At 35.9% G+C, this 25,376-nt stretch overlaps 2 protein-coding genes across 2 annotated transcripts; both read left to right on the top strand.

The window, feature by feature from the left end:
- The first annotated feature begins 14,334 nt into the window (after nt 1-14,334).
- Nucleotides 14,335-15,273, top strand: LOC114034050 (olfactory receptor 480-like). The gene has a single exon (XM_027849666.1). It carries the CDS (start codon nt 14,335-14,337, stop codon nt 15,271-15,273), a length of 939 nt encoding a protein of 312 aa, XP_027705467.1.
- An 8,144-nt stretch (nt 15,274-23,417) lies between these two features.
- LOC114034044 (olfactory receptor 508-like) lies at nt 23,418-24,466 on the top strand. The gene is made up of 2 exons (XM_027849663.1): nt 23,418-23,425; nt 23,512-24,466. Exons 1-2 carry the CDS (start codon nt 23,418-23,420, stop codon nt 24,464-24,466), a joined length of 963 nt encoding a protein of 320 aa, XP_027705464.1.
- The last annotated feature ends 910 nt before the right edge of the window (nt 24,467-25,376 follow it).

The following is a 25,376-nucleotide window of genomic DNA, read 5'->3' on the forward strand; positions in this document are numbered from 1 at the left end:
CATGAGAAAATTTGTTTAGCTTTATCTCTTTGTTACCAGAAAAGTGGTGCTATAAATTCTTTGGTCTATGAAAGGAGTTTCTTTTTATCACTGACCGCCTTTGTGGCATAATACACTCATAAAACATATTCTTTTTTCTTTGAGATACCTCTTTGTGAGGGATAAGGAGGGAGAGATACTAGAAGAAGTTTAGGTTATATTTAAACAAAAAATACTAATAAAAAATCATTTAAAAAAAATCTCCACAGTCTTTCTCCTTCCTACATTTTCAGTCTTATGTCTTACTCCCATCCATGCAGTGTAAAATCTAGCTGTACCGGATTATTTGCCATTTCCCACATATGACACTCCATCTTCTATGTCTTTACACTGGCTGTCTCACATTCCTGAAATGTTTTTCTTGCCCGCCTTTTCCACTTAGTTGCCCTGGTTTTCCTAAAGATAGTTCACATTCCACTTTCTGCCTTAAGTGTCTCCTCTCTAGCTAACGGTAGCTTCCTCTCTAAGATTACATTCTTCTACTCTGTCCATAATTTGTATCCACTTAGTTATTTACATGGTGTTTCTCCCAGTACAAAGTGACCTCTTAAAAGGCAGGAACTGTTTTCTTTTATTCTTCTTCGCTTTCCAAGTTATAGCATAGAGCTGGCATATAGTAAGCTCTTAAAATTCTTGTTGACTGGTGACCAACTTGATTATCCTCCTTTGGATGATCTCCAGATTTTCAATATTTTCTTAAAATAAGGAGGTCGGGAGTGAAAATAATATTCCATATCTGGTCTTATTAAGGCAGAATCCAGTGGAATTATCAACTTCCTAATTTTTTAATAATCTTTCATTTTTTTACAATTGCAGATAAAAATTTTTAACATTTGCATTAAAATTTTTTACTTCTAAATTTTCCCTTCCCTTCCTTTTGTATGCCCTCACTGAGAATGCAAGCAATTTGATACAGGTTATACATGTGCAGTATGGAAAACATATTACCTTACTAGTCATTTTATGAAAAAAACACAGATCTCCTTCCCCACCCAAAAACAACAACAACAACAAGACAAATAAAGTTTTTAAAAAAATATGTTATATATGCACTCAGACTCCATCAGTTCTTTCTGCAGAGGTGGATAGCACTTTTCATCATAAGTCTTCCTGAATTGTCTTAGATTGTTATATTGCTGAGAATAGCTAAGTTATTCACAGTTCATTACCATACTCTATTATTCTTACTGTGTACAATGTTCTCCTGGTTCTGCTCACTTCACTTTGCCTCAGTTCATGTAAGTCTCTCCTCATTTTTTGAGATCATCCTGCTCCTCATTTGTTAGAGCACAGTATATGCCATCATGATCACATACCACGACTTGTTCAGCCATTCCCCAATTGATGAGCTTCCTTTCAATTTCTAATTCTTTGTTACCATAAAAAAGCTATTGGAAATATTTTATACATGTAGGTCCTTTTCCTTTGATCTCTTTGATGTACAGATCCAGTAGTGGTATTGCTCGGTCAAAAAATATACACAGTTTGAAAGTCCCTTGACCATAGTTTCAAATTGCTCTCCAGAATGTTCAGACCAGTCCTTAACTCGATCAACAATGCATTAGTGTCCCAATTTTCCCACATCCTCTTCAACATTTGTCATTTTTCTTTTCTGTCACATTAGCCAACCTCATATGTGTGAGGTAGTACCTCAGAGATGACTTAATTTACATTACTCTAGTCGAGAGTGATTTTCATGTGACTATAAAGTGCTTTGATTTCTTCTGCTGAAACCTGCCTGTTCACATCATTGAACATTCATTAATTGGGGAATGACTTTTATTCTCATAAATTTGACTCAGTTTTCTATATATTTGAGAAATTAGGCCTTTAAATTTACCCCCAGTTTTCTGCTTTCCTTCTAGTCTTGACTGCATTGATTTTGTTTGTGCAAAACTTTTAAAATTTAATATTGTCAGAATGATCCATTTGACATCCCATATTGCTCTGTTTCATGTTTGATCATAGATCCTCTCTTATCTATTGATCTGACAGGTAAACTATGCTTATGATATCACTTTTTATGTCTGAATCATGTACCCATTTTGACCTTATCTCTGGATACAGTGTGAGATATTGGTCTATACCTAGTTTCTGCCAAACTTCTTTCTAGATTTCTTTGCAGTTTTTGTCAAATAATGTTTTCTTGTCTCAAAAGTTTGGATCTTTGGGTTTATGATATACCAGGTTACTATGGTGATGTGCTACTGTGTATTTTCTACCTAATCTATTCCACAGAAGCACCATTCTTTTTGATGATTCCACTTTGTAATACAGTTTGAGACATGGTATGGCTAGGCCATCTTCCTTCACATATTTTTTTTTCATCAATTTCCTTGGTATTCTTGACCTTCTGTTCTTCCAGAGGAATTTTGGTATTATTTTTCTTATTATTTTTCTATCTGTATAAAATCGTTTTTGATTCCTTGATTGGTATGACTATGAATAAGTAAATTAATTTCAATAGAACTGTAATTTTTATTTTATTGCCTCTGCCTGCCCATGAACAAAAAAATATTTCCCCTATTCTTTTAGATCTTACTTAATTTGTGTGAAAAGTGTTTTGTAATTGTGTTCATATCATTTCAGGAACTGTTTTGGCAGGTAGACTCCCAAGGATTTTATACTGTCTACAATTATTTTAAATGGAATTTCACTTTCTATTTCTTGCTGTTTAACTTTGTTTGTAAGATATAGAAATGCTGATGATTTATGTAGGTTTATTTTATATACTGCAACTTTACTTGAGTTGTTGATTATTTTAACTAGTTGTTTAGTTGATTCTGAAGGATTCTCAAGTATACCAACATATTATCTGCCAAGAGGGATAATTTTCTTGCCTCATTTTCTATTCCAATTTGAATATTCTTCTATTTTTTTATTCTTTTGATTTGATTTGATTTTTTCCCTGATCTCTAATTGAATCATTAGCTTCCACTTAGTCAATTCTAATTTTTAAGGAAATATTTTCTTCAGTGAGTTTTTGTACATCCTTTTACATTTGGGCAATTCTATTTCTTAAGGAGTTCTTATTTTCAGTGAATTTTTGTTCATCATTTTCCATTTGGCCAATTGTGCATTTTAAGGATTCTTCTCTTCAATAGATTTTTTTGTACCTCTTTTACCATTTTGCTTAATCTGTTTTTTAAAGTGCTATTTCCTTCTTTTTCTTCTTCTTCTTGTTCTTCTTCTTCTTCTTGTTCTTCTTGTTCTTCTTCCTTTTTGGTGAGGCAATTGGGGTTAAGTAACTTGCCCAGGGTCAGACAGCTAGTAACTGTCAAGCATTTGGTCTGAGGCCAAATTTGAACTCATATCCTCCTGACTCCAAGGCCGGAGCTCTATCCACTAGCTGTTTGTTAAAGTGTTATTTTCTTTTGTAATTTTCTTTGCCTCCTTTGCAAAGCTATTTACTTCCCCCCCCCCCCAATTTTCTTGTATCACTCACATTTCTTTTCCCAATTTTCCCTCTGCCTCTCTTATGTGATTTTTAAAATCCTTTTAAAGCTCTTCCAGAAGTTGTTTTTGGTCCTGAAACTTATTCATATTTTTCTTTGAGGTTTAGCATGTAGCTGCATTGATTTCCTTGTGTTCTTCTGAGTTTGTGTTTCAATCTTCCCTGTCACCATAGTAACTTTTTATGGTCAGGTGTCTTTTTTTTGTTTGTTTGTTTGCTTATTTTTCTAGCCCTAAATTGCCTTGGGCTGGAAAATTGTTTCACTTTGACCTTTTCTTGATTTAGCCGCTCCAGAATTCATTTTGAAGAGTTATTTTAAAGTTGTTTGGAGGGTAATTGAAGAGAGTTCAGGCAAGTCCCTGCCTTTTCCCTGCCATCTTGGGTCTGCCACATCACCTTCATAATTTTTGATCTTGTGCTTCTCTTAATTCAGCCTAAATTTGTATTATTCCTTCTCATTGACATGATGCATTATTCAAAAATGAGTACCTTTCCCATTGCATTGTAATTGTCATTTTTTTAACTACTAATTTACCATTTAACTTTGATTGTAATTCTGCACTGTCTATTCTGTTCTGTTCTATCATTTCTGCCTTTTACCCAACATGACATAATTTGGGAAATAATCATTTTATAATATTATCTAATCATAATCACTCCATAGAATGATTTGAAATCTGACAGTGTGAGTCCCTCTTTCTCTTTCTCTTCATAATTACCCTTTATATTATTGTGCAGTTCATATAGGCTCTTGGGATCCTTATCCCAACTCACACTAACACTGATGAGTCGAAGTCCGCAAAGCAAGGCTGGCTATGTCTGCCCTCAAGTTAGTAAGGGTAACCACAAAGTAGTATGTAATTTTATACAATACTATTAGCTTGAATCCCTGTCCCTATTCTGGCATGTTATCCATAACATCAATCTCCAGTGCCAATTGATATCTCACTAATATGATTATTTGATGCAGTGTTTAGTTCCTCAATGTCATTTCACCAATTGCCATCAATTAACTTTACAAAGGGATATTTACTGAGAAGATATAGCCCAGCCAGAAGTTAGAAACATATGCCTGTGGACCATTAGCATACTCTCCTATACTACCTCAGTCCCTGGGAGAGCAGGCTTAAACTGAAATCAACGGCTGCAAAGCATTGATTCTATCAGGTTCATTTCCAAATGCAGGGTAGCCAATGAATGGTCTCTCTCTTGCTTGTGAGAGCTGGGGTCTTGACTGTGAAATCAGTACCTTACTGGGATAGTTTCTGATTTTTTTTAGTGCTCTGCTAGTTGTCTGGAATTGGTTACCTACAGAATCTGGTTTAGACGCCTGTATTCAAACCTCTGACATCTTGTTCTTCTTTTTGAAACACATCGTCTCAAGTCTTCTTAGCCTTCATCTAATAAAAAGTCAGAATAGACACAACAAAGGCAGAAGCAGATACTGGACCATATATACATGGATTCATATCACTTGGGTGGAGATATGAGGCCACTGAAACTAGTTTGGAATGTTAGAAATTTTCCTTACTAGAAGCTTGGAGCATTGTGTTTAAATTTATAATTTTTTTCATCTAAAAATTCTCTAAAGCTGAAGAGGAAACCACATTGACCTTTGGGGACAAGAAATCATACCATAGGCTTAAAATGAGCTAAACTTTATAACAGAGTTACGTAGGGATGGTGTGTGGAACTTTTGGAGAGTAAATTGACAAACTGTTAAGGGGCAAGAGAAGTATTGTTCTGATTGTGTTTCCAGAGCAAGTTAGTGAGGAGATGGGGTAGGATATGATGGAGGTATATATTGTGATATGGTGGTTCTTGAGAATATGGCCAGGCAGCAATGTGAGGCATTGCTGGAGCTGGCTTGGCCTGAAATAGAGGAACAAGTGAGGTACTTATTTTTGTGTACTAAAATGGAAACTTCCTAAGTAGAAGAAACATTGTATTGAGTAGAGTTTGTTATAATAATTTTTACTTTAATATTGAGTTTAGTTGTCTCTGAAACCTCTTGTAACCATATATGTTGCATGCTAAAAGTTCAACAACTTTTTCTTTTTATAACTAGTGACAAAAGCCTGAATGGGCTATGTTCCCACTCCTGAACTCAAATTGTTGGTTGTTGGCCTTTGTTCTTGAAGAGAACTAAAATGACATCACTATGTTGGGGTCAAGGTACAGTGTGTCTGACTGGCTGATTAGATCAATATGAGCTCCCTGTGATTGTCATAGTACAAACTATATCCTTTTCATTTATAGAGATGGACAATGGAGGCATCCTTGAATTCCGGAGGGATAATCTCCTCTTGCCATATAACCCAGAATATTTCTGTCAATTTTTGTATGAGCAGCTTTTTTATGACCCAACTGCCTTGTAAATCTCAGCTGGAATAGAATCAGCACCAAGAGCTTTGCCCCAGGAGATGAGCCTAATGGCATTCCCAACCTCATCTTCAGTTGGAAGTTTGGCTGGAGGGGGATTGACATCCATGTGAGATATGTGATCAGTGGCTTCAGCACTGATTGATGGTGGCCTGTTGAAAATACTATGGAAGTGTTCAGCCCATCTCTCCAGGACCATGTTCTTATCACTAACCAATGTGGCTACATCAGCACTGAATAGTTGAGATGCATCATACATTTTTGGCCCATAATAGCCTTCAGAGCATCATAAAAGCACTTTTCATTTCTATTATTAGTGTAAAACTGAATTTTGTCTGCCTTATTACTGAGCGAAGAATCCTGCAACTCTCTAAGCTTCATTTGCATTTTACTTTCTTTCTTTTTTATTGCCTACAGTTATTCTATTTTATTTTTTATTTAGGATTTTATTTTTCCCAAATTACATGTAAAAACAGTATTCAAAATTGATTTTTTTAAAATTTTGACTCCTAAATTCCCTCCCTTTCTTCCCATCCCCCTCATTGGGAAGGCAAGCAATTTGATATGGGTTATAATCATATAATCATGTGAAGCATATTTCCATATTAGTCATATTATAAAAGAAAACATAGACCAAAAAACCTCAATAAAAATAAAGTAAAAAAAGTATGTTTTGATCTGCATTCAGACTCCATCAATTTTTTCTCTTGGGATGAATAGCGTTCTCCATTATAAGTCCTTCAGTGTTGTCTTAGAGCATTGTACCACTAAGAATATCTAAGTTATTAACAGCAGACCATCTTGCAACATTGCCATTACTGTGTACAATGTCCTCCTGGTTCTGCTTATTTCTCTTTGCATGTAGGTCTTTCCAGGTTTTTCTGAGAGCATCTGGCTCATCATTTATTTTTTTTTTTTGGTGAGGCAATTAAGGCTAAGTGACTTGCCCAGGGTCACACAGCTAGTAAGTGACAAGTGTCTGAGGCTGGATTTGAACTTAGGTCCTCCTGACTCCAAGGCTGAAGCTCTATCCACTGCACCACCTAGCTGCTCTCTCCTCATCTCTGCTGGCTCCCTTCAAATCTCATCTAAAATCCCACCTTCTGCAAGAAGCCTTTCCCAGTCATCCTTGATCTTTGTGTCTTATCTCCAATTTACCACCTAGCTGCCCCTGGCTCATTGTTTCTTATAGCAGAACAGTACTCCATTACAATCATATACCACAACTTGTTTAGCCACTCCTCAATTGATGAGCATCCCCCCAATTTCCAATTCTTTACCACCAGAAGAGAGCTGCTATAAATATTTTTGTTCATGTAAGCCCTTTTCCTTCCTGTTATTTTTTTAAATCTCTTTTAGGATACAGGCCGAGTAGTAGTATTGCTTATTCAAAGGGCATGCATGGTTTTAAAAAATTAATTAATAAATTAATTTTTAATTTTCAACATTCACTTCCACAAGATTTTGAGTTCCAATCTTTCTCCCCAACTCTCCCCTCCCCTACCTCCAGATGGCATGCATTGAGAATACCCCTCTGCCCAATCTGCCCTCCCTTCTATCACCCTCCCTTCTCTTATCCCTTTCCCCTTCTATTTTCCTGTAGGACAGGATAGATTTCTATGCCTGATTGCCCATATATCTTATTTCTCAGTTGCATGTAAAAACAATTTTTGACATTTGTTTTTAAAACTTTGAGATCCAAATTCTCTCTTTTCCTCCCTCCCCACCCATCTTTGTTGAGAAGGCAAGCAATACAATATAGGTTTTACTTCTGTAGTAATGCAAAACACTTCCATAATAGTCATGTTGTGAAAGACTACCTATATTTCCCTCCATCCTATCTGGCCCCCTGTTTATTCTATTCTCTCCTTTGACCCTGTCCCTCCTCAAAATTGCTTCTGATTACCCCCTCCCCCAATCTGCCCTCTCTTCTATCAATCTTCCTCTTGTCCCCTAGATTTCCATACCCAATTGAATGTGTGTGTTATTCCCTCCTTAAGCCAAATCTTATAAGAGTAAAATTCACTTATTCCCTCTCATCTCCTCCATCTTTCCCTCCACTGTAAAAGTTTTGTCTTGCCTCTTTTATGTGAGATAATTTACCCCATTCTACCTCTCCTTTTCTCCTTCTCCCAGTACAATTCTCATTCACCCCTTAATTTTATTTTTTAGATATCATCCCTTCATATTCAACTCACTCTGTGCCCTCTGTCTATACACATATAAATATATATGCATATATGTATATGTATGTATGTATACATTCCCTCCAACTACTCTGATACTGACAAAAGTTTCATGAGTTACAAATATCATCTTTCCATGTAAGATGTAAAAAGTTCAACTTTAGTATGTCTCTTATGATTTCTCTTTCTTATTTACCTTTTCATGCTTCTCTTGAGTCTTGTATTGGAAAGTCAAATATTCTATTCAGCTCTGGTCTTTTCATCAAGTATGCTTGCAAGTAGTCTATTTCATTGAATTTCCATTTTTTCCCTGAAGGATTATACTCAGTTTTGCTGGGTAGGTGATTCTTAGTTTTAATTCTAGCTCCTTTGAACTCCAAAGTATCATATTCCCAGCCCTCTGGTTCCTTAATGTAGAAGCTGTAAATCTTGGGTTATCCTGATTGTGTTTCCAGAATACTTGAAGTGTTTCTTTCTGGCTTCTTGCAATATTTTCTTCTTGACCTGGGAACTCTCGAATTTAGCTATAATTTTCTGAGGAGTTTTCCTTTTGGGATCTCTTTCAGGAGGAGATTTGTGTATTCTTTCAATTTCCATTTTACCCTCTGGTTCTACAATATCAGGGAAGTTTTTCTTGCTAATTTCCTGAAAGATGATGTTTAGGCTATTTTTTTGATCATGGCTTTTAGTTAGTCCAATAATTTTTAAATGATCTCTTCTGATCTATTTTCTAGGTCAGTTGTTTTTTCAATGAGATATTTCACATTGTTTTCTATTTGGTTTTGTTTTATAATTTCTTGATTTCTCATAGAGTCATTAGTTTCCATTTGCTCCATTCTAATTTTTAAGGAATTATTTTCCTCAATGAGTTTTTGGACCTCCTTTTCCATTTGGCCAGTTCTGCTTTTTAAGACATTCTTCTGCTCATTGACTTTTTGGACATTTTTTTTGCTATTTGGGTTAGTATATTTTTTAAGGTGTTATTTTCTTCAGTATTTTTTGGGTCTTCTTTAGCAAGCTGTGGACTCATTTTTCATGATTTTCTTGCATCATTCTCATTTTTCTTCCCAGTTTTTCCTCTACTTCTCTTACCTGCTTTTCAAAATCCTTTTTGAGCTCTCCCATGGCCTGAGATCACTTCATATTTTTTCTTGGAGTCTTTGGGTGTGGCTTTGTTGTCTTCTTCTGGTTGTGTGTTTTGATCTTCTTTGTCATCAAAATAAGATTCTATAGCCTGAGTTTTTTCTGCTGTTTGCTCATGGTCCCAGTCAATTACTTGACTTTTTAACTCTTTGTTAAGGCAGGGCTCTGCTTCTAGTATAGAGGGTGTACTATCCCAAACTTCAGGAGTATTGTGCAGCTGTTTTCAGAGATACTTTTGAGGACCTGTAAATTTTCAGTTCTTCCAAGGTGGTATGATCAAAGGAGACATATTTACTCCTTTCTTGGCCTGGCTCTGGTCTATGAGTGACCACAAACACTCTTTTCTGCCTTGGAACTGTGAGCAGGATTCTCTCCACCACCGCCACAAGCTCTGCCATGCCAGTGCTCCTGCTTGCCCCAGGAATGCCACTCAGGACTGTGACCCAGATCCAAGCACGGGCAAGGTAAGAGAATCTTGCCTCAGTGCCAGCAAAGAGGTCCTTGCAATTCTTCTCTGATCAGCTACTTGATCCCCTGACCATCGGTGGGCCAAGAGCTCTGAAATCAGCCTCTGCCACCACCCTGGGAGCATACCAGGGCTGGGGCCAGACCACACTCCTCTCTCACTCAGGTCCAACAGACCTTACCTACTGACCTTCTAAGTTGTCTTTGACACTTGTGGGTTGAGAAGTCTGGAAACTGCCACAGCTGTGATTCAGTCCCCTGAGGCCTGATTTGGGTTTGCTGGGGCCTCCTCTTTTCCTATGTGGCTTATGCTGAACTATGCTCCAGTCCCAGTCCGGTGCAACAAACCTTTCCTATCAACAATTCAGGTTGTCTTAGGTTGGAAATTTGTTTCATTCTGTCTTTTTGTGGGTTATGCTGCTATAGAAATTGTTTAGAGTCATTTTTACAGGTATTTGGAGGGTATGAGGGAGAGCTCAAACAAGTTACTGCTTTTACTCTGCCATCTTGGCTCTGGCCCCTGGTTTTATAGTCCTTTGGGCATAGCTCCAAATTGCTCTACATATTGGTTTAATTAGTTCATAACACCACCAGGACTGCATCAGTGTCTCAATTTTCCCAACTCTCCTACAACATTTATAATTTACCTTTTCTGTTCTATTAGCCAATCTAATATGTGTGAGGTGATATTTTATAATTATTTTAATTTGCATTTCTCCAATCAATAGTGGTTTAGAGCATTTTTAATATGGCTATAGATAGTTTTAATCACTTTATATGAAAACTATTCATATGTTTTTATTATTTATCAATTGGAGAAAGGCTCTTTTATATTTATAAATTTGACTAATTTCTCTATATATTTCAGAAATTAAGACTTTATTAGAGAAACTCGCTTCAAAATTTTTTTTCACAGTTATGATTGCTAACTGTATTTCCCTCTGTCCCATTTCCCTCCTGTTTTTTCTATTCTCTCTCTCCTTTAACCCTGTCCCTCCTCAAAAGTGTTTTACTTCTGACTACCACCTTGCCCAATCCATCCTCCCTTCTATCAGCACTCCTCACTCTTATCCTTTTCCCCTCCTACTTTCCTATAGGGTAAGATTTCCATACCCAATTGAGTGTGTATATTATTCTCTATTTGAGCCAATTCTGATGAAAGTAAGGTTCAAACATTCCCTGCCACATTCCCCATCTTCTCCTCCACTGTAAAAGCTCTTTCTTGCCTATTTTATTTAAGATAATGTACTCCATTTTACTTCTCCCTTTCCCCTTTTTTTCCCCCAGTGCATTCCTCTTTCTCACCTTTTAATTTTATTATTTTGGATAGCATCCCATCATATTCAACTCATACCTGGGTCCTCTGACTATATATACTCCTAACTGCCCTAAGAATGAGAAAGTTCTTAAGAGTTGCAAGTTACGGAGGAATGTAAACAGTTTAATCTTATTAAATTCCTTATGATTTCCTTTTCCTGTTTACCTTTTTTATGCTTCTCTTGAGTCTTGTATTTCAAACTCAAATTTTCTATTCAGCTCTGGTATTTTCATGAGGAATGCTTGAAAGTCCTCTGTTTCATTGAATATCCATTTTTCACCCTTAAGGATTATAGTCAGTTTTGCTGGGAAGGTGATTCTTGGTTGTAATTGTAGCTCCAGAATATCATATTCCAATCCTTCTGATCCTTTAATGTAGAAGCTGCTGAATCTTGTGTTATCCTGACAGTGGCTTCATGATACCCGAATTGTTTCTTTATGTCTGCTTGCAATATTTTTGCCTTTACCTGGCATCTCTGCAATTTGGTGATAGTATTTCTGGCAATTTTCATTTTGGGATTGGTTTCAGGAGGCGATTGGTGGATTCTTTCAATTTTGATTTTTCCCTCTGGTTCTAGAAAATCAGAGCAGTTTTCCTAATATTTTTGAGATGCTGTCCAGGCTCTTTTTTTATTATGGCTTTCAGATAGTTCAATAATTCTTAAATGATCACCTGTGGATCTATTTTCCTGATCAATTATTTTTCCAATAAGATAGTTCACATTTTCATCTATTTTTGCCTTCTTCTGGTTTTGTTTTATTGTTTCTTGATGTCTCATAAAGTCATTAGTTTTTACTTGCTCAATTCTAATTTTTAAGATTTTTTTTCTTCAGGAAATTTTAAAAATATCTTTTCCAATTTGGCAATTCTGCTTTTCAAGGCATTCTTCTCCTCATTGGCTTTTGGTACTTCTTTTAAATAGTGTTTGACAAACTCAAAGATCCAAGCTCTTGGGACAAGAAAGCACTATTTGACTAAAACTGATGGGAAAACTGAAAAGCAGTTTGACAGAAACTAGATGTAGACTAATATCTCACACTATATACTGAGATAAAGTCAAAATGGATACATAATATAGACATAAATGGTGATATTATAAGCAAATTAATTGGGACATGGAATAATTTCCCTCTCAGATATAGATAAGGGAAGAATTTATAACCAAATGAGATATAGACAGCATTATGGGATTTCCTAGACTTCAGCTGACTCATGGCATATATCAACTGTCCTATGGACATTTTTTGTGTCACATATTATACATGCTCTTACATTCCAGAAAAATTTATCAGGAGCCTTGAAAAGATTTTCAGTACTGTGTTTAAACATGGATAATAGTCTTCACTATGAATAGTGCCTTTGTTCCAGGATCTGTAATTGTCAGTACCACCTTTACACATGGATAATTGTCTTCACTATAAATAGTGCCTTTGTTTCAGGATCTGTGATTTCTAGTAAGCTGACTTTCATAGTTGGTCTTTCAGCTTCAATTTTGTATATGTGTAATCAGTGTGTCTTATGGCCTGACCAAAATGAATCTGGTGATATGATCAGGACCAAATTTCATAGTTAGTGAACACTGCCACAACCACAATTGCCACATGTTGATCTTAGAACAATTTTTGAGAGCTTCCATGGCAGATCATACTACTTTGGCTATGGTGCTATCCAATCTTGTTTTATTTTTTTTTTAATTTTTAAAAATCCTGGACAAACATAAATAAAGAAAAAAGTAATGAAGCTCCCTGAGAATTTAGAGAGCTTCTCACACAACTCACTGGTGTGTTTGTAATTTTCTCAATCCCAATGGATTTCAAAAGGCATTTTAATGATGGTGGCTACATTTGGTGCTAAGGTACTCAAGGGGTTATCTCCCAAATGTTATGAAACCCAAAATAAATATGGTTCTGCTATGCAAAGATAATAACTGGAGTCTAATGTAATCATCTAGCTGCATCAATAGGTACCACTGCTGTTCTTGGTTTTAGTATAAAAATTTTTAGATCTGATTATTGATTTGTAGCTCCTTTCAGGGAAGCTTATCTATTTCTCTTGACATACCAAACATTATATTGATTTCAGTTTTATATAGGGCTTTCATTCATCTCTCTCTTCCTCTCTCTCTCTCTCTCTCTCTCTCTTTCTCTCTCTCTCTCTCTTTCTCTCTCCCTGTCTCCCTCTCCAACCCCCCCAATGAGTAAGATTCATTCCTGATTTTGGTCTTCTTGTTTCTGGTCCCTTATAGGACCATATAATGTTAAAGATTTAGAAATGAAGTATATCCATTAAGGGTTGTTATAGAATGTTAGTAAATAAAATTCTGATCTCTCATAGGTGATATCATATACCCTGAAACATCACTACAAACAGTAAGTACATAATCAAACATAGTTAGTTAAGGAAAACTTAGGAGAAATCTTTGTGTACACATGACTAAACTTGTTTTATTTTATTACTTTCCCTCCACTTCTCAGATTGAAGCTTTGGGTGAGAAATTTCACTGATATATTTATTGGTTGATGTAATGGAAAGAGAAATGGACTTGAAGTCAAGAGAATTGAGTTTGAGTCCCACATCTGAGTCTTATTGGCTCTGATTGTGATTGTGATGCCAATATGAATGAGGCTTGAGGTTTTTGAAAATGCATTGTTGCCTTCCATTCAACTAATATTTTGATGTACACACTATGCAGGGTGTCCTATCCTATCCACTGGGTAATAAAAGAATAAAAAAGAATAAAATACAAAATAGTCCTTAATGTCAGGGAGTTTACATTCTACTAGAGAGGAAGGGATGAAATGTTTACAGAGATAAGTAAATACAAGATAAATTATGGTGGCATAGAGTTTTAGAAACTAGGCTTCCTGTAAGTGGTGGACCACTAGCTGAGACACAAAGGAAACTTGAACTTTTAAGAAGCAGAGATGAGCTAGGGAATTTGGAGCACGGAGGATGGCCTGTGCAGAGGGACAGAGATGGGGATAGAATTCTGGGTATGGAGTACAGGCACTAGCCAAGTTAGGCTGGAGTCTAGGCATGCTTGAGAATAAAGTGAAATAAATCTGAAGAGCAAGACTAGATTAACATGACATTGAAGTATAAATATCAAGTTGAGGGATTATTATTTTGTCCTCACCTTAGTAAGATATTTGTTTAAAGATTGAGTAAGCAAGTGATATGATCAGCCATGTGCTTTAGGAAGTTCATTTTTGTAGAATGGATACGTAGGAGGTGGTCAATTAATGTTTCTTCCATACATCAATAGAGACATCAAAATCTTAATCCTGATTCTAATCTTAATATTCTACTTTATTCTTTTCTTCTAACAGGCACTCTTTCCAAGGCAGATGTCTGGCAATAATTGCTCTGCTGTGACTGAATTCATTATTTTGGCATTAACAGATGATCTAACCCTTCATGTCATCCTCTTTGTGATATTTCTGGGTGTCTATACCATCACCTTATTTGTTAACCTTTGCATCATAATATTGATTAGAAATAGCTCCCAGCTTCACACTCCAATGTACCTTTTCCTGAGCCACTTGGCTTTTGTGGATATTGGTTATTGTTCATCTGTCACACCTCTCATGTTTATCAATTTCCTTATGGACAAGACTTCAATTTCTCTGGGAGGCTGTGTGGCCCAGTTTTGTTTTGCAACCACCTTTGGGACAGCTGAGTGCTTTTTGCTAGCTGTGATAGCCTATGATCAGTATGTGGCCATTTGTAGCCCCTTACTCTACTCCATCCATATGTCTACCAGGGTCTGTACTCTGCTATTCTTCACATCCTATCTGGGTGGTTGTGTAAATTCTTGGATCTCTACTGGTTGTTTATTGAATCTGTCCTTCTGTGGACCCAATAAGATCAATCACTTTTTCTGTGATTATTCATCACTTCTGAAGCTTTCCAACTCCCAAGACGATCTTTCTGAAATTCTTCCTGCTGTCTCTGCTGGGACAATAATTATAATCACAGTGCTGATTATCCTAATCTCTTATGTATATATCCTCTTCTCTGTCCTGAAGATAAGGTCCACTGTGGGGAGATCCAAAGCTTTCTCAACTTGCACCTCCCACTTCACAGCAGTCATTCTGTTCTATGGGACCTTTACATTCATTTATGTGATGCCTAAATCCAGTTACTCAACAGCTGAGAATAAAGTGGTGTCTGTTTTCTATGCTGTAATGATCCCCATGTTGAACCCCCTGATCTACAGTCTAAGGAACAATGAAGTAAAAGGGGCCCTGAAGAAATATATGGGTAGGAAACATCTTTTTTCATGAATTTAACTCAATACAACATGTACACAATAAGTACATATGGTGTCTCAAGCACTATGTATGTTTTCATGGATGCAAGGACAGAAATGAAACGTTCTCTTACTTTAAGGATCTAATATTCTCTTGATATAATGGTAATGATTAATAGATACCAAGTAATGGGTTTTGGAAAGGCAAGTAACTTTAACCCTCTTTGCCTCAGTTCCTCATCTATAAAATGAGCTGGAGAAGGAAATGTCAAATTATTCCAGTATCTTTCTAAGAAAAACCCAAATGGGTTCATAAAGTGTCATATATGACTGAAATGACTGATCAACAACAAAATTCATTGTGTGTGTTATTTTCTTGGTTCTGCTATCATCACTATATCAGATGATGTAAATAATTTCTATGCTTCTATATTATTCACATTTTTTTTACTGCACAGTAAGAGTTCATTATGTTCATATGAGAAAATTTGTTTAGCCATTCCTCAATCATGGGACATCTACTTTGTTTCCAGTTCTTTGTTACCACAAAAGTGGTGCTATAAATACTTAGGTCTATGCAGGAAATTTCTTTTTATTGATGACTACCTTTATGGCATAATATACTTGTAAAATATTCATTTTTCTTTGGGATAACTCTTTGTGAGGGATGAGGTGGGAGAGATGCTAGAGAAAATTTAGATTATATAAAAACAATAAAATACTAATAATCATTAAAAAAATAACAATCTCCACAACCTTGCTCCTTCCTACATTTTCAGTCTTACATTTTATGTCTATCCATTCAATGTAAGATCTAGCTGTACTGAACTATTTACTTTTCTCCACACATGACACTCCATCTTCTGTGTCTTTACACTGACTTTCTCACAGACCTGAAAAGGTTTGCTTGCCAACCTCTGCCAGTTAATTTGAGGAAAAAATTAATACAAATGCTAAAAAATTTTTTAATCTACAATTGGAAAAATAAAAGATTATTTAAAAATTAGGAGGGTGATAGTTCAACTGGATTCTCCCTTAATAAGACCAGATGTGGAATGATATTTTCAGTTCTGACCTCTTCATTTTAAGAAAACATTGAAAATCTGGAAATCATCCAAAGGAGGATAACCAAGTTGTTCAGCAGTCAACAAGGATTTTAAGGGCTTACTAGGTGCCAGCTCTATGCTATAACTTGGAATACAAAAAAAAAGCAAAAAAAATCCCTGCCTTCCAGGATCTCACCTTCCATTTAGAGACATCATGTAAACAACTAGGTGCATATAAATTATAGACAGAGTAGATGAATTGTGATCTTAGAGAGAGAGAGCCACTGTTAAATTGGAACCACTTTGTGCAGAAAGTGGAATGTGAACTATCTTCAGGAAAACTAGGGAAAATAACTGGCAGGAATGTGAACTGGTTAACCTTATTAATTCTTTTATGATTTTCCCCTTCCTGTTTACCTTTTTATGCTTCTCTTGAGTCTTATATTTGAAAGTCAAATTTTCTAGTTAGCTCTGGTATTTTCATAAGGAATGCTTGAAAGTTCTCTATTTCATTGAATATCCATTTTTTGCCCTTAAGGATTATACTCAGTTTTGCTAGGTAGGTGATTCTTGGTTGTAATCTTAGCTCCTTTGCTCTCCAGAATGTCACATTTCAAGCCATCTGATGCTTTAATGTAGAAGCTGCTGAATCTTATCTTTTCCTGACAGTGGCTCCATGACACTTGAATTGTTTCTTTCTGTCTGCTTGCAATATTTTCTCCTTGACCTGGGAGCTCTGGAATTTGGTGATAATATTTCTGAGAGTTTTCATTTTGGGATTGGTTTCTGGAGGTGATTAGTGGATTCTTTCAATTTTGATTTTCCCCTCTGATTCTAGAACATCAGGGCAGTTTTCCTTGATAATTTTGTTAAAGGTACTGTCCAAGTGCCTTGTTTTTTTTTTCTTTTTGATCATGGCTTTCAGGTAGTCCAATAATTCTTAAATGATCTCTCCTGGATCTATTTTCCAGATCAGTTGTTTTTCCAGTGAGATATTTAACATTATCTTCTGTTTTTTCTTCTTTTGGTTTTGTTTTATTGTATCTTGATGTCTCATAAAGTCACTAGCTTCTACTTGCTTAATTCTAATTTTTAAGGAATTATTTGCTTCAGTGAGTTTTTGTGCCCCCTTTTACATTTGGCCCATTCTCCTTTTTAAGATTTTCTTTTCTTCAGTGAATTTTTAAAAATCTTTTTCCATTTGGCCAATTCTACTTTTCAGGGCATTTTTCTCCTCATTTGGGTTTTTATACTTCTTTTACCAATCAGTCAATTAAGTTTTTTTTAAGGTGTTATTTTCTTCAGTATTTTTTGTGCCTCCTTTACCAAGGTATTGCCTCTTTTGTCATGATTTTCTTTCATTACTCTTATTTCTCTTCCCAATTTTTTCTCTACTTCCCTTTAGGATTTTAAAAATCCTTTTTGAGCTCTTCTATGACCTGAGACCAATTCATATTTTCCTTGGAGGCTTTGGGTGTAAGAGCTTTGACTTTGTTGTCTTCTTCTTAGTGTGTGTTTTGAGCTTTCTTATCACCATAGTAGTTTTCTATGGTCAGAGTTTGTTCTGTTGTGTGCTCATTTTTGAGTTTTAACTCTTTGATAAAGTAGGGCTCTCCTTCCAGGGTGGAGGAAGCACCATTCCAAGCTTCAGAGATTTTGTGCTGCTCTTTTCAGAGGTACTTCTAGGGACCTGTAAGTTTTCATTTTTTCCTAGGTGGTATGATCTAAGTAGAGGTGTTTACTACTTTCAAGACCTAAGCTCTGGTCTGTGAGTGACCACAAACACTCTTTTCTGCCTTGGAACTGTGACAAAGATCCCTGCTACAGTGTGGCCATAAGCCTTGCTGTGCTATTGCTCCTCCTTGCCCTGAGACTGCAACCCAAGACTGTGACCCAGATCCAAGTATTAGCAAAGCAACAGAGTCGTGCCCCCAGTGCTAGCAAAGAGATCCCTGTAAGACATAAATGGTGATATTATGAGTAAGTTCAGTGAGGCATGGAATAGTTTTCTTCTCAGATATATGGATAAGTAAATAATTTATGACCAAGCAAGATATAGAGAGCATTATGGGATTTCCTGGCCCTCTGCTGACTCACAGCACATGTCAAATGTCTTATGGAAAATTTTTGTGTCATATATTATATATGTTCTTACATTCCAGCAAAAGTTTATCAGGATTGAAAAGATTGTCAGTACTGCCTTTACACATGGATAATTGTCTTCACTATAAATAGTGCCTTTGTTCTAGGATCTGTGATTTGTAGTAAGCTGACTTTCATAGTTGGTCTTTCGACTTCAATTTTGTATATGTGTAATCAGTGTGTCTTATGGCCTGACCAAAATGAATCTGATAATTTGATCGGGACCAAATTTCATAGTTAGTGAACACTGTCACAACCACAATTGCCACATGTTGATCTTAGAACAATTTTTGAGAACTTCCATGGCAGATCATACTACTTTGGCTATGGTGCTATCCAATCTTGTTTTATTTTATTTTTACTTTTTAAAAATACAGTACAAACATAAATAAAAATGATGAAGCCTCCTGAGAATTTAGAGGATTTCTCACACAACTCACTGGTGTGTTTGTAATTTTCTCAATCCCAATGGATTTCAAAAGGCATTTTAGTGATGGTGGCTACATTTGGTGCTAAGGTACTCAAGGGGTTATCTCCCAAATGTTATGAAACCCAACATAAATATGGTGCTACTATGCATAGGTAATAACTGGAGCCTAACGCAATCATCCAGTTGCATTAATGGGTACCATTGCTGTTCTTGGTTTTAGTATAAAAATTCTTAGATCTGATTATCTGATTTGTAGCTCATTTCAGGGAAGCCTGTGTATTCTTCTTGACATGTCAAACTTTATGTTGATTTCAGTTTTGCATTGGGCTTTAATGCATCTCTCTCTCTCTTTCTCTCTCTCTCTCTCTCTCTCTCTCTCTCTCTCTCTCTCCCCCCCCATGAGTAAGATTCATTCCTGATTTTGGTCTTCTTGTTTCTGGTCCCTTATGGGGCCATATAATGTTAAAGATTAAGAAGTGAAGTATATGCATTGAGCCTTGTTATAGAATGTTAGTAAATAAAATTCTAATCTCTCATAGGTGATATATATCCTGAAACATCACTATAAACAGTAAGTATATCATCAAACATAGTTAGGTAAGGAATACTTAGGTAAAAACTTTTGTGTATAGATTTATTTTATTTATTACTTTCCCTCCACTTCTCAAATTGAAGCTTTAAGTGAGGAATTTCACTGATATATTTGTTGGTTGATGTAATGGAAAGAGAACTGAACTTGAAGCAAGGAGAAGTGGCTTCAATTGTGGGTTTGAGTCCCACATCTGAGTCTTACTGGCTCTGATTGTGATTGTGTTTAAGTGACTGCACCTCTGTGACCCTTAGTTACCTCATCTGTAAAATTAGCATAACAATATATTCTTCTAAAAATTGTGGGACAAAAGTAATTTGTGAAATTAAAATTTTCATATTGAGATATTAATATTTCTGTTATGTGATTATTTTTATTATGATACCAACACGAATGAGACCTGAGGTTTTCAAAATACATTGTTGTCTTCCATTCAACTAAAATTTTGATGTGCACACTATTCAGAGTGTCCTGTCCTATCCTACTGGATAATGTGGCATAGGAGTATAAATATCAAGCTTAGGAATTATTATTTGTCCTCAAGTCAATAAGATATCTGTTTAAGGATTTAGTAAGCAAGTGATATGATCAGTCATATGTTTGAGGAAGAACATTTTTGTAGGTTTTTAGAAGATAGTTTAGAGGACATTGAGACTGGACTTTTAATTAAGAGTCTTTTGCAATAGTCCAAGTGAATAGAGAAATATGTAGAAGTGGTAAGATTTGGCAACTGACTGGTTGGGTAAGGCAAGATAGAGAGAAGAGTAGAGATTAATTCCAGCATTGCAAACTAGGGCATGTAGAAGAATAGTGAGGCTCTGAACAGAAAGAAAATTATGGAAATATTTTTTAAATTGAATGTTGACATTAATATAAATTCTCTTCTGAACTTGTTGAATTTGAAATGCCTTTGAGATGTCTGTATATAAATGTCCAAATATTGGTGGTCTATGGATTGGAATTCAGTGGTGGATATATAGACTTGGGATTCATCTGAATAGAGAAGTTAATGGTAATTGAACCTAATGAGCTCATTTAAAAGATATAAAAAAGAGGAAATGGTCTAGAACAGAAGCAGAGGCACTTGTAAGGTTAGGAGACTGCACAGGGATTATGATCTGGCAAAGGAGGCTGAGGAGGAAATGTAAGACAGATACAATAGTACTAGGATCAGAGTGTCGTGAAAACTCATGAGGAGTTATGCACTTGGTAGAGGCCAAGAATCAATCAATAAATCAGTATTTATTTAGCATCAACTATTTTTCAGATACTTCCCTAGGTGCTAATGACACAAATACAAAGTCTGCAACAATCCCTACCCCCTAGGTATTTAAATGAAGATTATGAAAATATTATCATTTTCCAATTAATAAATTATTGGTAACTTTGTAGAGAATATTTCCTGTGGAGTGATTGGATCAGAAACAAGACTATAATGGGTTAACATGTGAGGAGGAAAGGAAGTGGATTAAACAAGATTAAATTTTTTCCTGAGAGGTTATTGGAAAAGGGAGGAGGTATAGTATGATAACTTGAAAAGATGTCCAGAAATAGAAAATTTTACAGGATTGGGCAGATCTGAGCCAATTTTTAGGAAAAAGGGGAAAGTCCATAGATAAAAAGATTAAAAATTAAAAGGGAGTTTTTCAATGGGGAAAGCTTAGCATTGAAATAAGAGAGATGGAATTAATGTAACAATTAGAGGAATTGGCCCTGTATAGTAGAAGGACTATCTCTTTCTCAGAGATTGTTGCAATGATAATAGGGGGTGATAACGGAGGAGTTTTGAACTGTAGAAAAGAAAAGAAAGGGAATCTCATAGGGATAGTCTTTCTTTTGTTGGAAAAGTTGGATTCCAAGTCCTCTCTTGAGAGGGAATGGTGAAGTAGGAGGAGTTGAAAAATTCACACAACACTCTACAAATTTTTGATTAGTTAAGATATTTTTTCTTGTGGTCAGTCATAGAGAGAGAGGTGGACGATAGACCCATAAATGACTGATATAATGTTTCTTCCTCAGCTGAATAGTATCTCAATATTTTCTATCTTTCTTATTGGATTCAGAAGAAAAGTGAGCTTAGAGTTGGGAGTAATAAGAACATTTCAGGAAAAAGTAATATTTAAGACAATTTCTTACATTTGGAACTTAACAAAGATGAGCAAATGAAAACATTTGAAGACAGTTTGGTCTTTAAAAGAAATATAACACATATATTAATAAAATTATACTACCTTTTTGGTTTTTTTTTTTGCATTCTGAAAATGTTTTATTGTTACTCTTTTCCTCTGCCATGTCTATCACTATCCACTTAGCTATCTCTCCCCACTCACAGTGGAAGCCGCCCTTGTAAGTGATAGTCAAGGAATAGAAATCAACAGTTCAGCCATGTCATAGAATGCTTATATCATTCTGTACCTCTGGTCTGTCATGTTTGAAATGGAGATAACTCTCTGAGCAAGATGATATTTATTATCAGGGGCATGTTGCCTATCAGTAAATTGATCAGTGGATCACCTCAATTAATGTCCAAGTCCCTGAGCAAGAGGATATTTCTCCTTTATAAATTTTTGGGAAATATAAAACAAAAATCTGAATAGGGTAGATGATGTCATAGGCTTAAGGACCACGTGATTGGTTACAGAGTAGAGGTGCAGGGAACAACATGATTGGTTGGAAGGTTGGCAATTAGGTCTAGCAATAACTATTCTTATTTTCTCATGAGAATAAGAAATGCTCATTATATGGGTAGAAGTGCAAGATAGTGGCCCAAACTTTTGGACAGGAAACTAGACATCCTTGACAGATAACTTCATGCTATAGAGAGCTCAGGTCCCACTCCCTTGCTTTCCCATATATTCCCTAAACAACTAAATTCTCTGAGGCAAGAATAGATTAGTGATTAGGAGGGACTGTGAATTTCTAAAATTAACCCATTACAGGTCAGCTGAATTCTGAAATGATTTCAGAGACAAGGAATCATGACTTAGGTAATTACAGGTCAAAAGCAGTTACAAGATAAAACCAATTAATTTTAAATAGATCAATAAATAAATGGTATAGGATCAATCTTAATCTTTTCAAGTCCATCACCTCTCTGCCAAGAAGTGGTAGGTAATATTTCCTCATTGGTCTTTTGAAGACATAATTTGTCACTATTTTGGTAAAAGTTCTGAGGTCTTTCAAAGTCGTTTCCCTTATCATGATTATTGTGGTCATCACATTAATTGTTTTACTGAATTTGTTCTGCATCAGTTAATGAAAGTGTTCCCATATTACTCCAAAGCAGTCATATTCACCACTTCTTGTGGCACAATAATTTGCCACTACTTTCCTATACTAGAGTTTACTCAGCTATTCTGCAATTGAAGGAAGCAATAGGTAAACAGGATACGGTTACAGCATTCCATTGTTTTACCTGGAAACAGCAAAGTTCCCATGGGAAATTTCCCATAGTTCTTCAGGCTGGCAATATCTAGCCTGATAATAGCCCTTTGTAGTCATGGCAAGTTCTAGGAGCAAAGTAAAATGAGAAGTCTTAGAATTCAGATTCCTCATTCATTTTCTTTTGTGACTTTAGAGCACAAGTGCTATCTTGGAAACCAAAACTTTCCTTATACTCATTTAGCATGAGGTGGATACCACCTTCAGATGTGGAGTGTGGTCTTGTGAGAACTTAGGAATCACAAAGCAGACTCAGTTTCTTTGGAAGGGATAGTTGGCAGAACAGCATTTGCGCATTTGGATATTGTCTCAGCATATCTTTAAGAAAGGTTTCCATATTAGGAATTCAACTATCCTCTTCACTCTTTTACATAATTTTTTTACACTCTCACAATGGCAAAATTGGCAAATCTTACAATACTATTGGTTCATTGGGAAGAATTATGAGGAAATTAATTTTTTATCTCTGTTTTGCTTATTGTCACTCTGCCATGGTGCATAGGAGCAAAGTATTGGAGTAGGAGAGTATGATGGGCATGTAGGAGGTGGCCAGTGAATGTTTCCTGACATATCCAAATCTTAGTTCTGTATTCTATTTTAATCTCCTTTTCTTCTGTCTACTAGGCATTCTTTCCAAGACAAGTCTGGCAATAACTGCACTGCTGTGACTGAATTCATTATTTTGGGGTTAACAGATGATCCAAACCTTCGTGTCATCCTCTTTGTGATATTCTTAGGTGTCTATGCAGTCACATTAATTGGTAACCTTAGCATAATCATATTGATCAGAAAGAGCTCCCAACTTCACACTCCAATGTACCTTTTCCTTAGTCATTTGGCTTTTGTGGACTCTGCATATTCCTCATCTGTCACACCTGTTATGCTCAAGAACTTCCTTGTGTACAAAACCATAATCCCTCCTGGAGGCTGTGTGGCCCAGATGTTCTGTACAGCAACCGTTGGGACAGCTGAGTGCTTCCTGCTGGCTATGATGGCCTATGATCAGTATATGGCTATCTGTAACCCCCTACTCTACTCCACCAACATGTCTCCTAGGGTCTGCACTCTGTTACTCATCACATCCTACCTAGGTGGCTGTGTAAATGCTTGGATCTTCACTGGCTGCTTATTGAATCGGTCATTCTGTGGACCCAATAAGATCAGTCATTTTTTCTGTGATTATTCACCACTTTTGAAGCTTTCCTACTCTGAAGATAATCTTGCTGATATTCTTCCTGCTGCCTCTACTGGGTTAGTGATTGTGATCACAGTGTTACTTATTCTGTTCTCTTACATATACATTCTCTTCTCTGTCCTGAAGATAAACTCTGCTGAGGGCAGAGTCAAAGCTTTCTCAACTTGCACCTCTCACCTCACAGCAGTCACTCTGTTCTGTGGGACCACTACATTCATTTATGTGATGCCTAAATCCAGTTACTCAACAGATGAGAATAAAGTGATGTCTGTTTTCTGCATTGTAATGATCCCCATGTTGAACCCCCTGATCTACAGTCTTAGGAACAATGAAGTAAAGGGGGCCCTGAGAAGACTGATGAGGAGGAAACATTCTTTTTCATGAATTCAACTTAATATAAATAGTATTTATTAAGTATATATCATGTCTCAGACACTGCAATAAGTTTTGGAGATTCAAGGACAAAAATAAAACTATCTTTGCCCATAAGGAATTAATATTCTACCGATATAATTATTAAGATAAAATGATACCGATGGATGTGCTTTAGAAAAGGCATATATTTATTTTGATGGGTTAAAGTTGTGAATTTAAAAGTTGATTGGAAAGGTCTGAAAATGCATGCAATGTTCCACAAATGTGGACCTACCTTTGCTGCAGAGGAGTAGGGAGATATGTCTTTTCATTGCTCTTCTTTGAGTCTGTGATAGTTTTTTGGAATCTGGCAACACATTTTTTATTGATATATGGGGGTTGTTCTTTATATTTACATTCTCATACTCAATGTGTGTGTTATTTTATTCTCTCTGCTATAATCACTCTGTATCAGATGATGTAAATCTTTTTCTGTATTAGCCATATTTTTTAAATCACAGTAATATTCCATTACCTTCATGTGCCATACTTTGTTTAGCCATTACTCAATCACTGGGCGTCTGCTTTCTTTCCAGTTTTTGCCACCATAAAATTGGTGCTACAAATATTTTGATGTATGTGGGGACTTTCCTTTTATCAGTGACTACTTTTGTGGCATAATATACCTGAAAAATGGTATTTTTTTCCCCTATGTTTTAACTCTTCATGAGAGGTGAGATACTAGAAGAAATTTAATTCATGAAAAATAAAAGATATCAATAAAGAATAAAAAAAATAAAAATCTCCACAACCTGTTCTTTTCCTACCTTTCTAGTCTTACACTTTCCTCCCATCCATGCAGTGTCTAATCTAGCTATACTGGACTGTCTGCCTTTCCCCACACATAACATTCCATCTTCTATGTCTTTACAGTGGCTGT

Source organism: Vombatus ursinus, unplaced genomic scaffold (assembly GCF_900497805.2).
Source record: "Vombatus ursinus unplaced genomic scaffold, bare-nosed wombat genome assembly UNPS02007855.1, whole genome shotgun sequence".
NCBI classification, from domain to species: Eukaryota; Metazoa; Chordata; class Mammalia; order Diprotodontia; family Vombatidae; genus Vombatus; species Vombatus ursinus.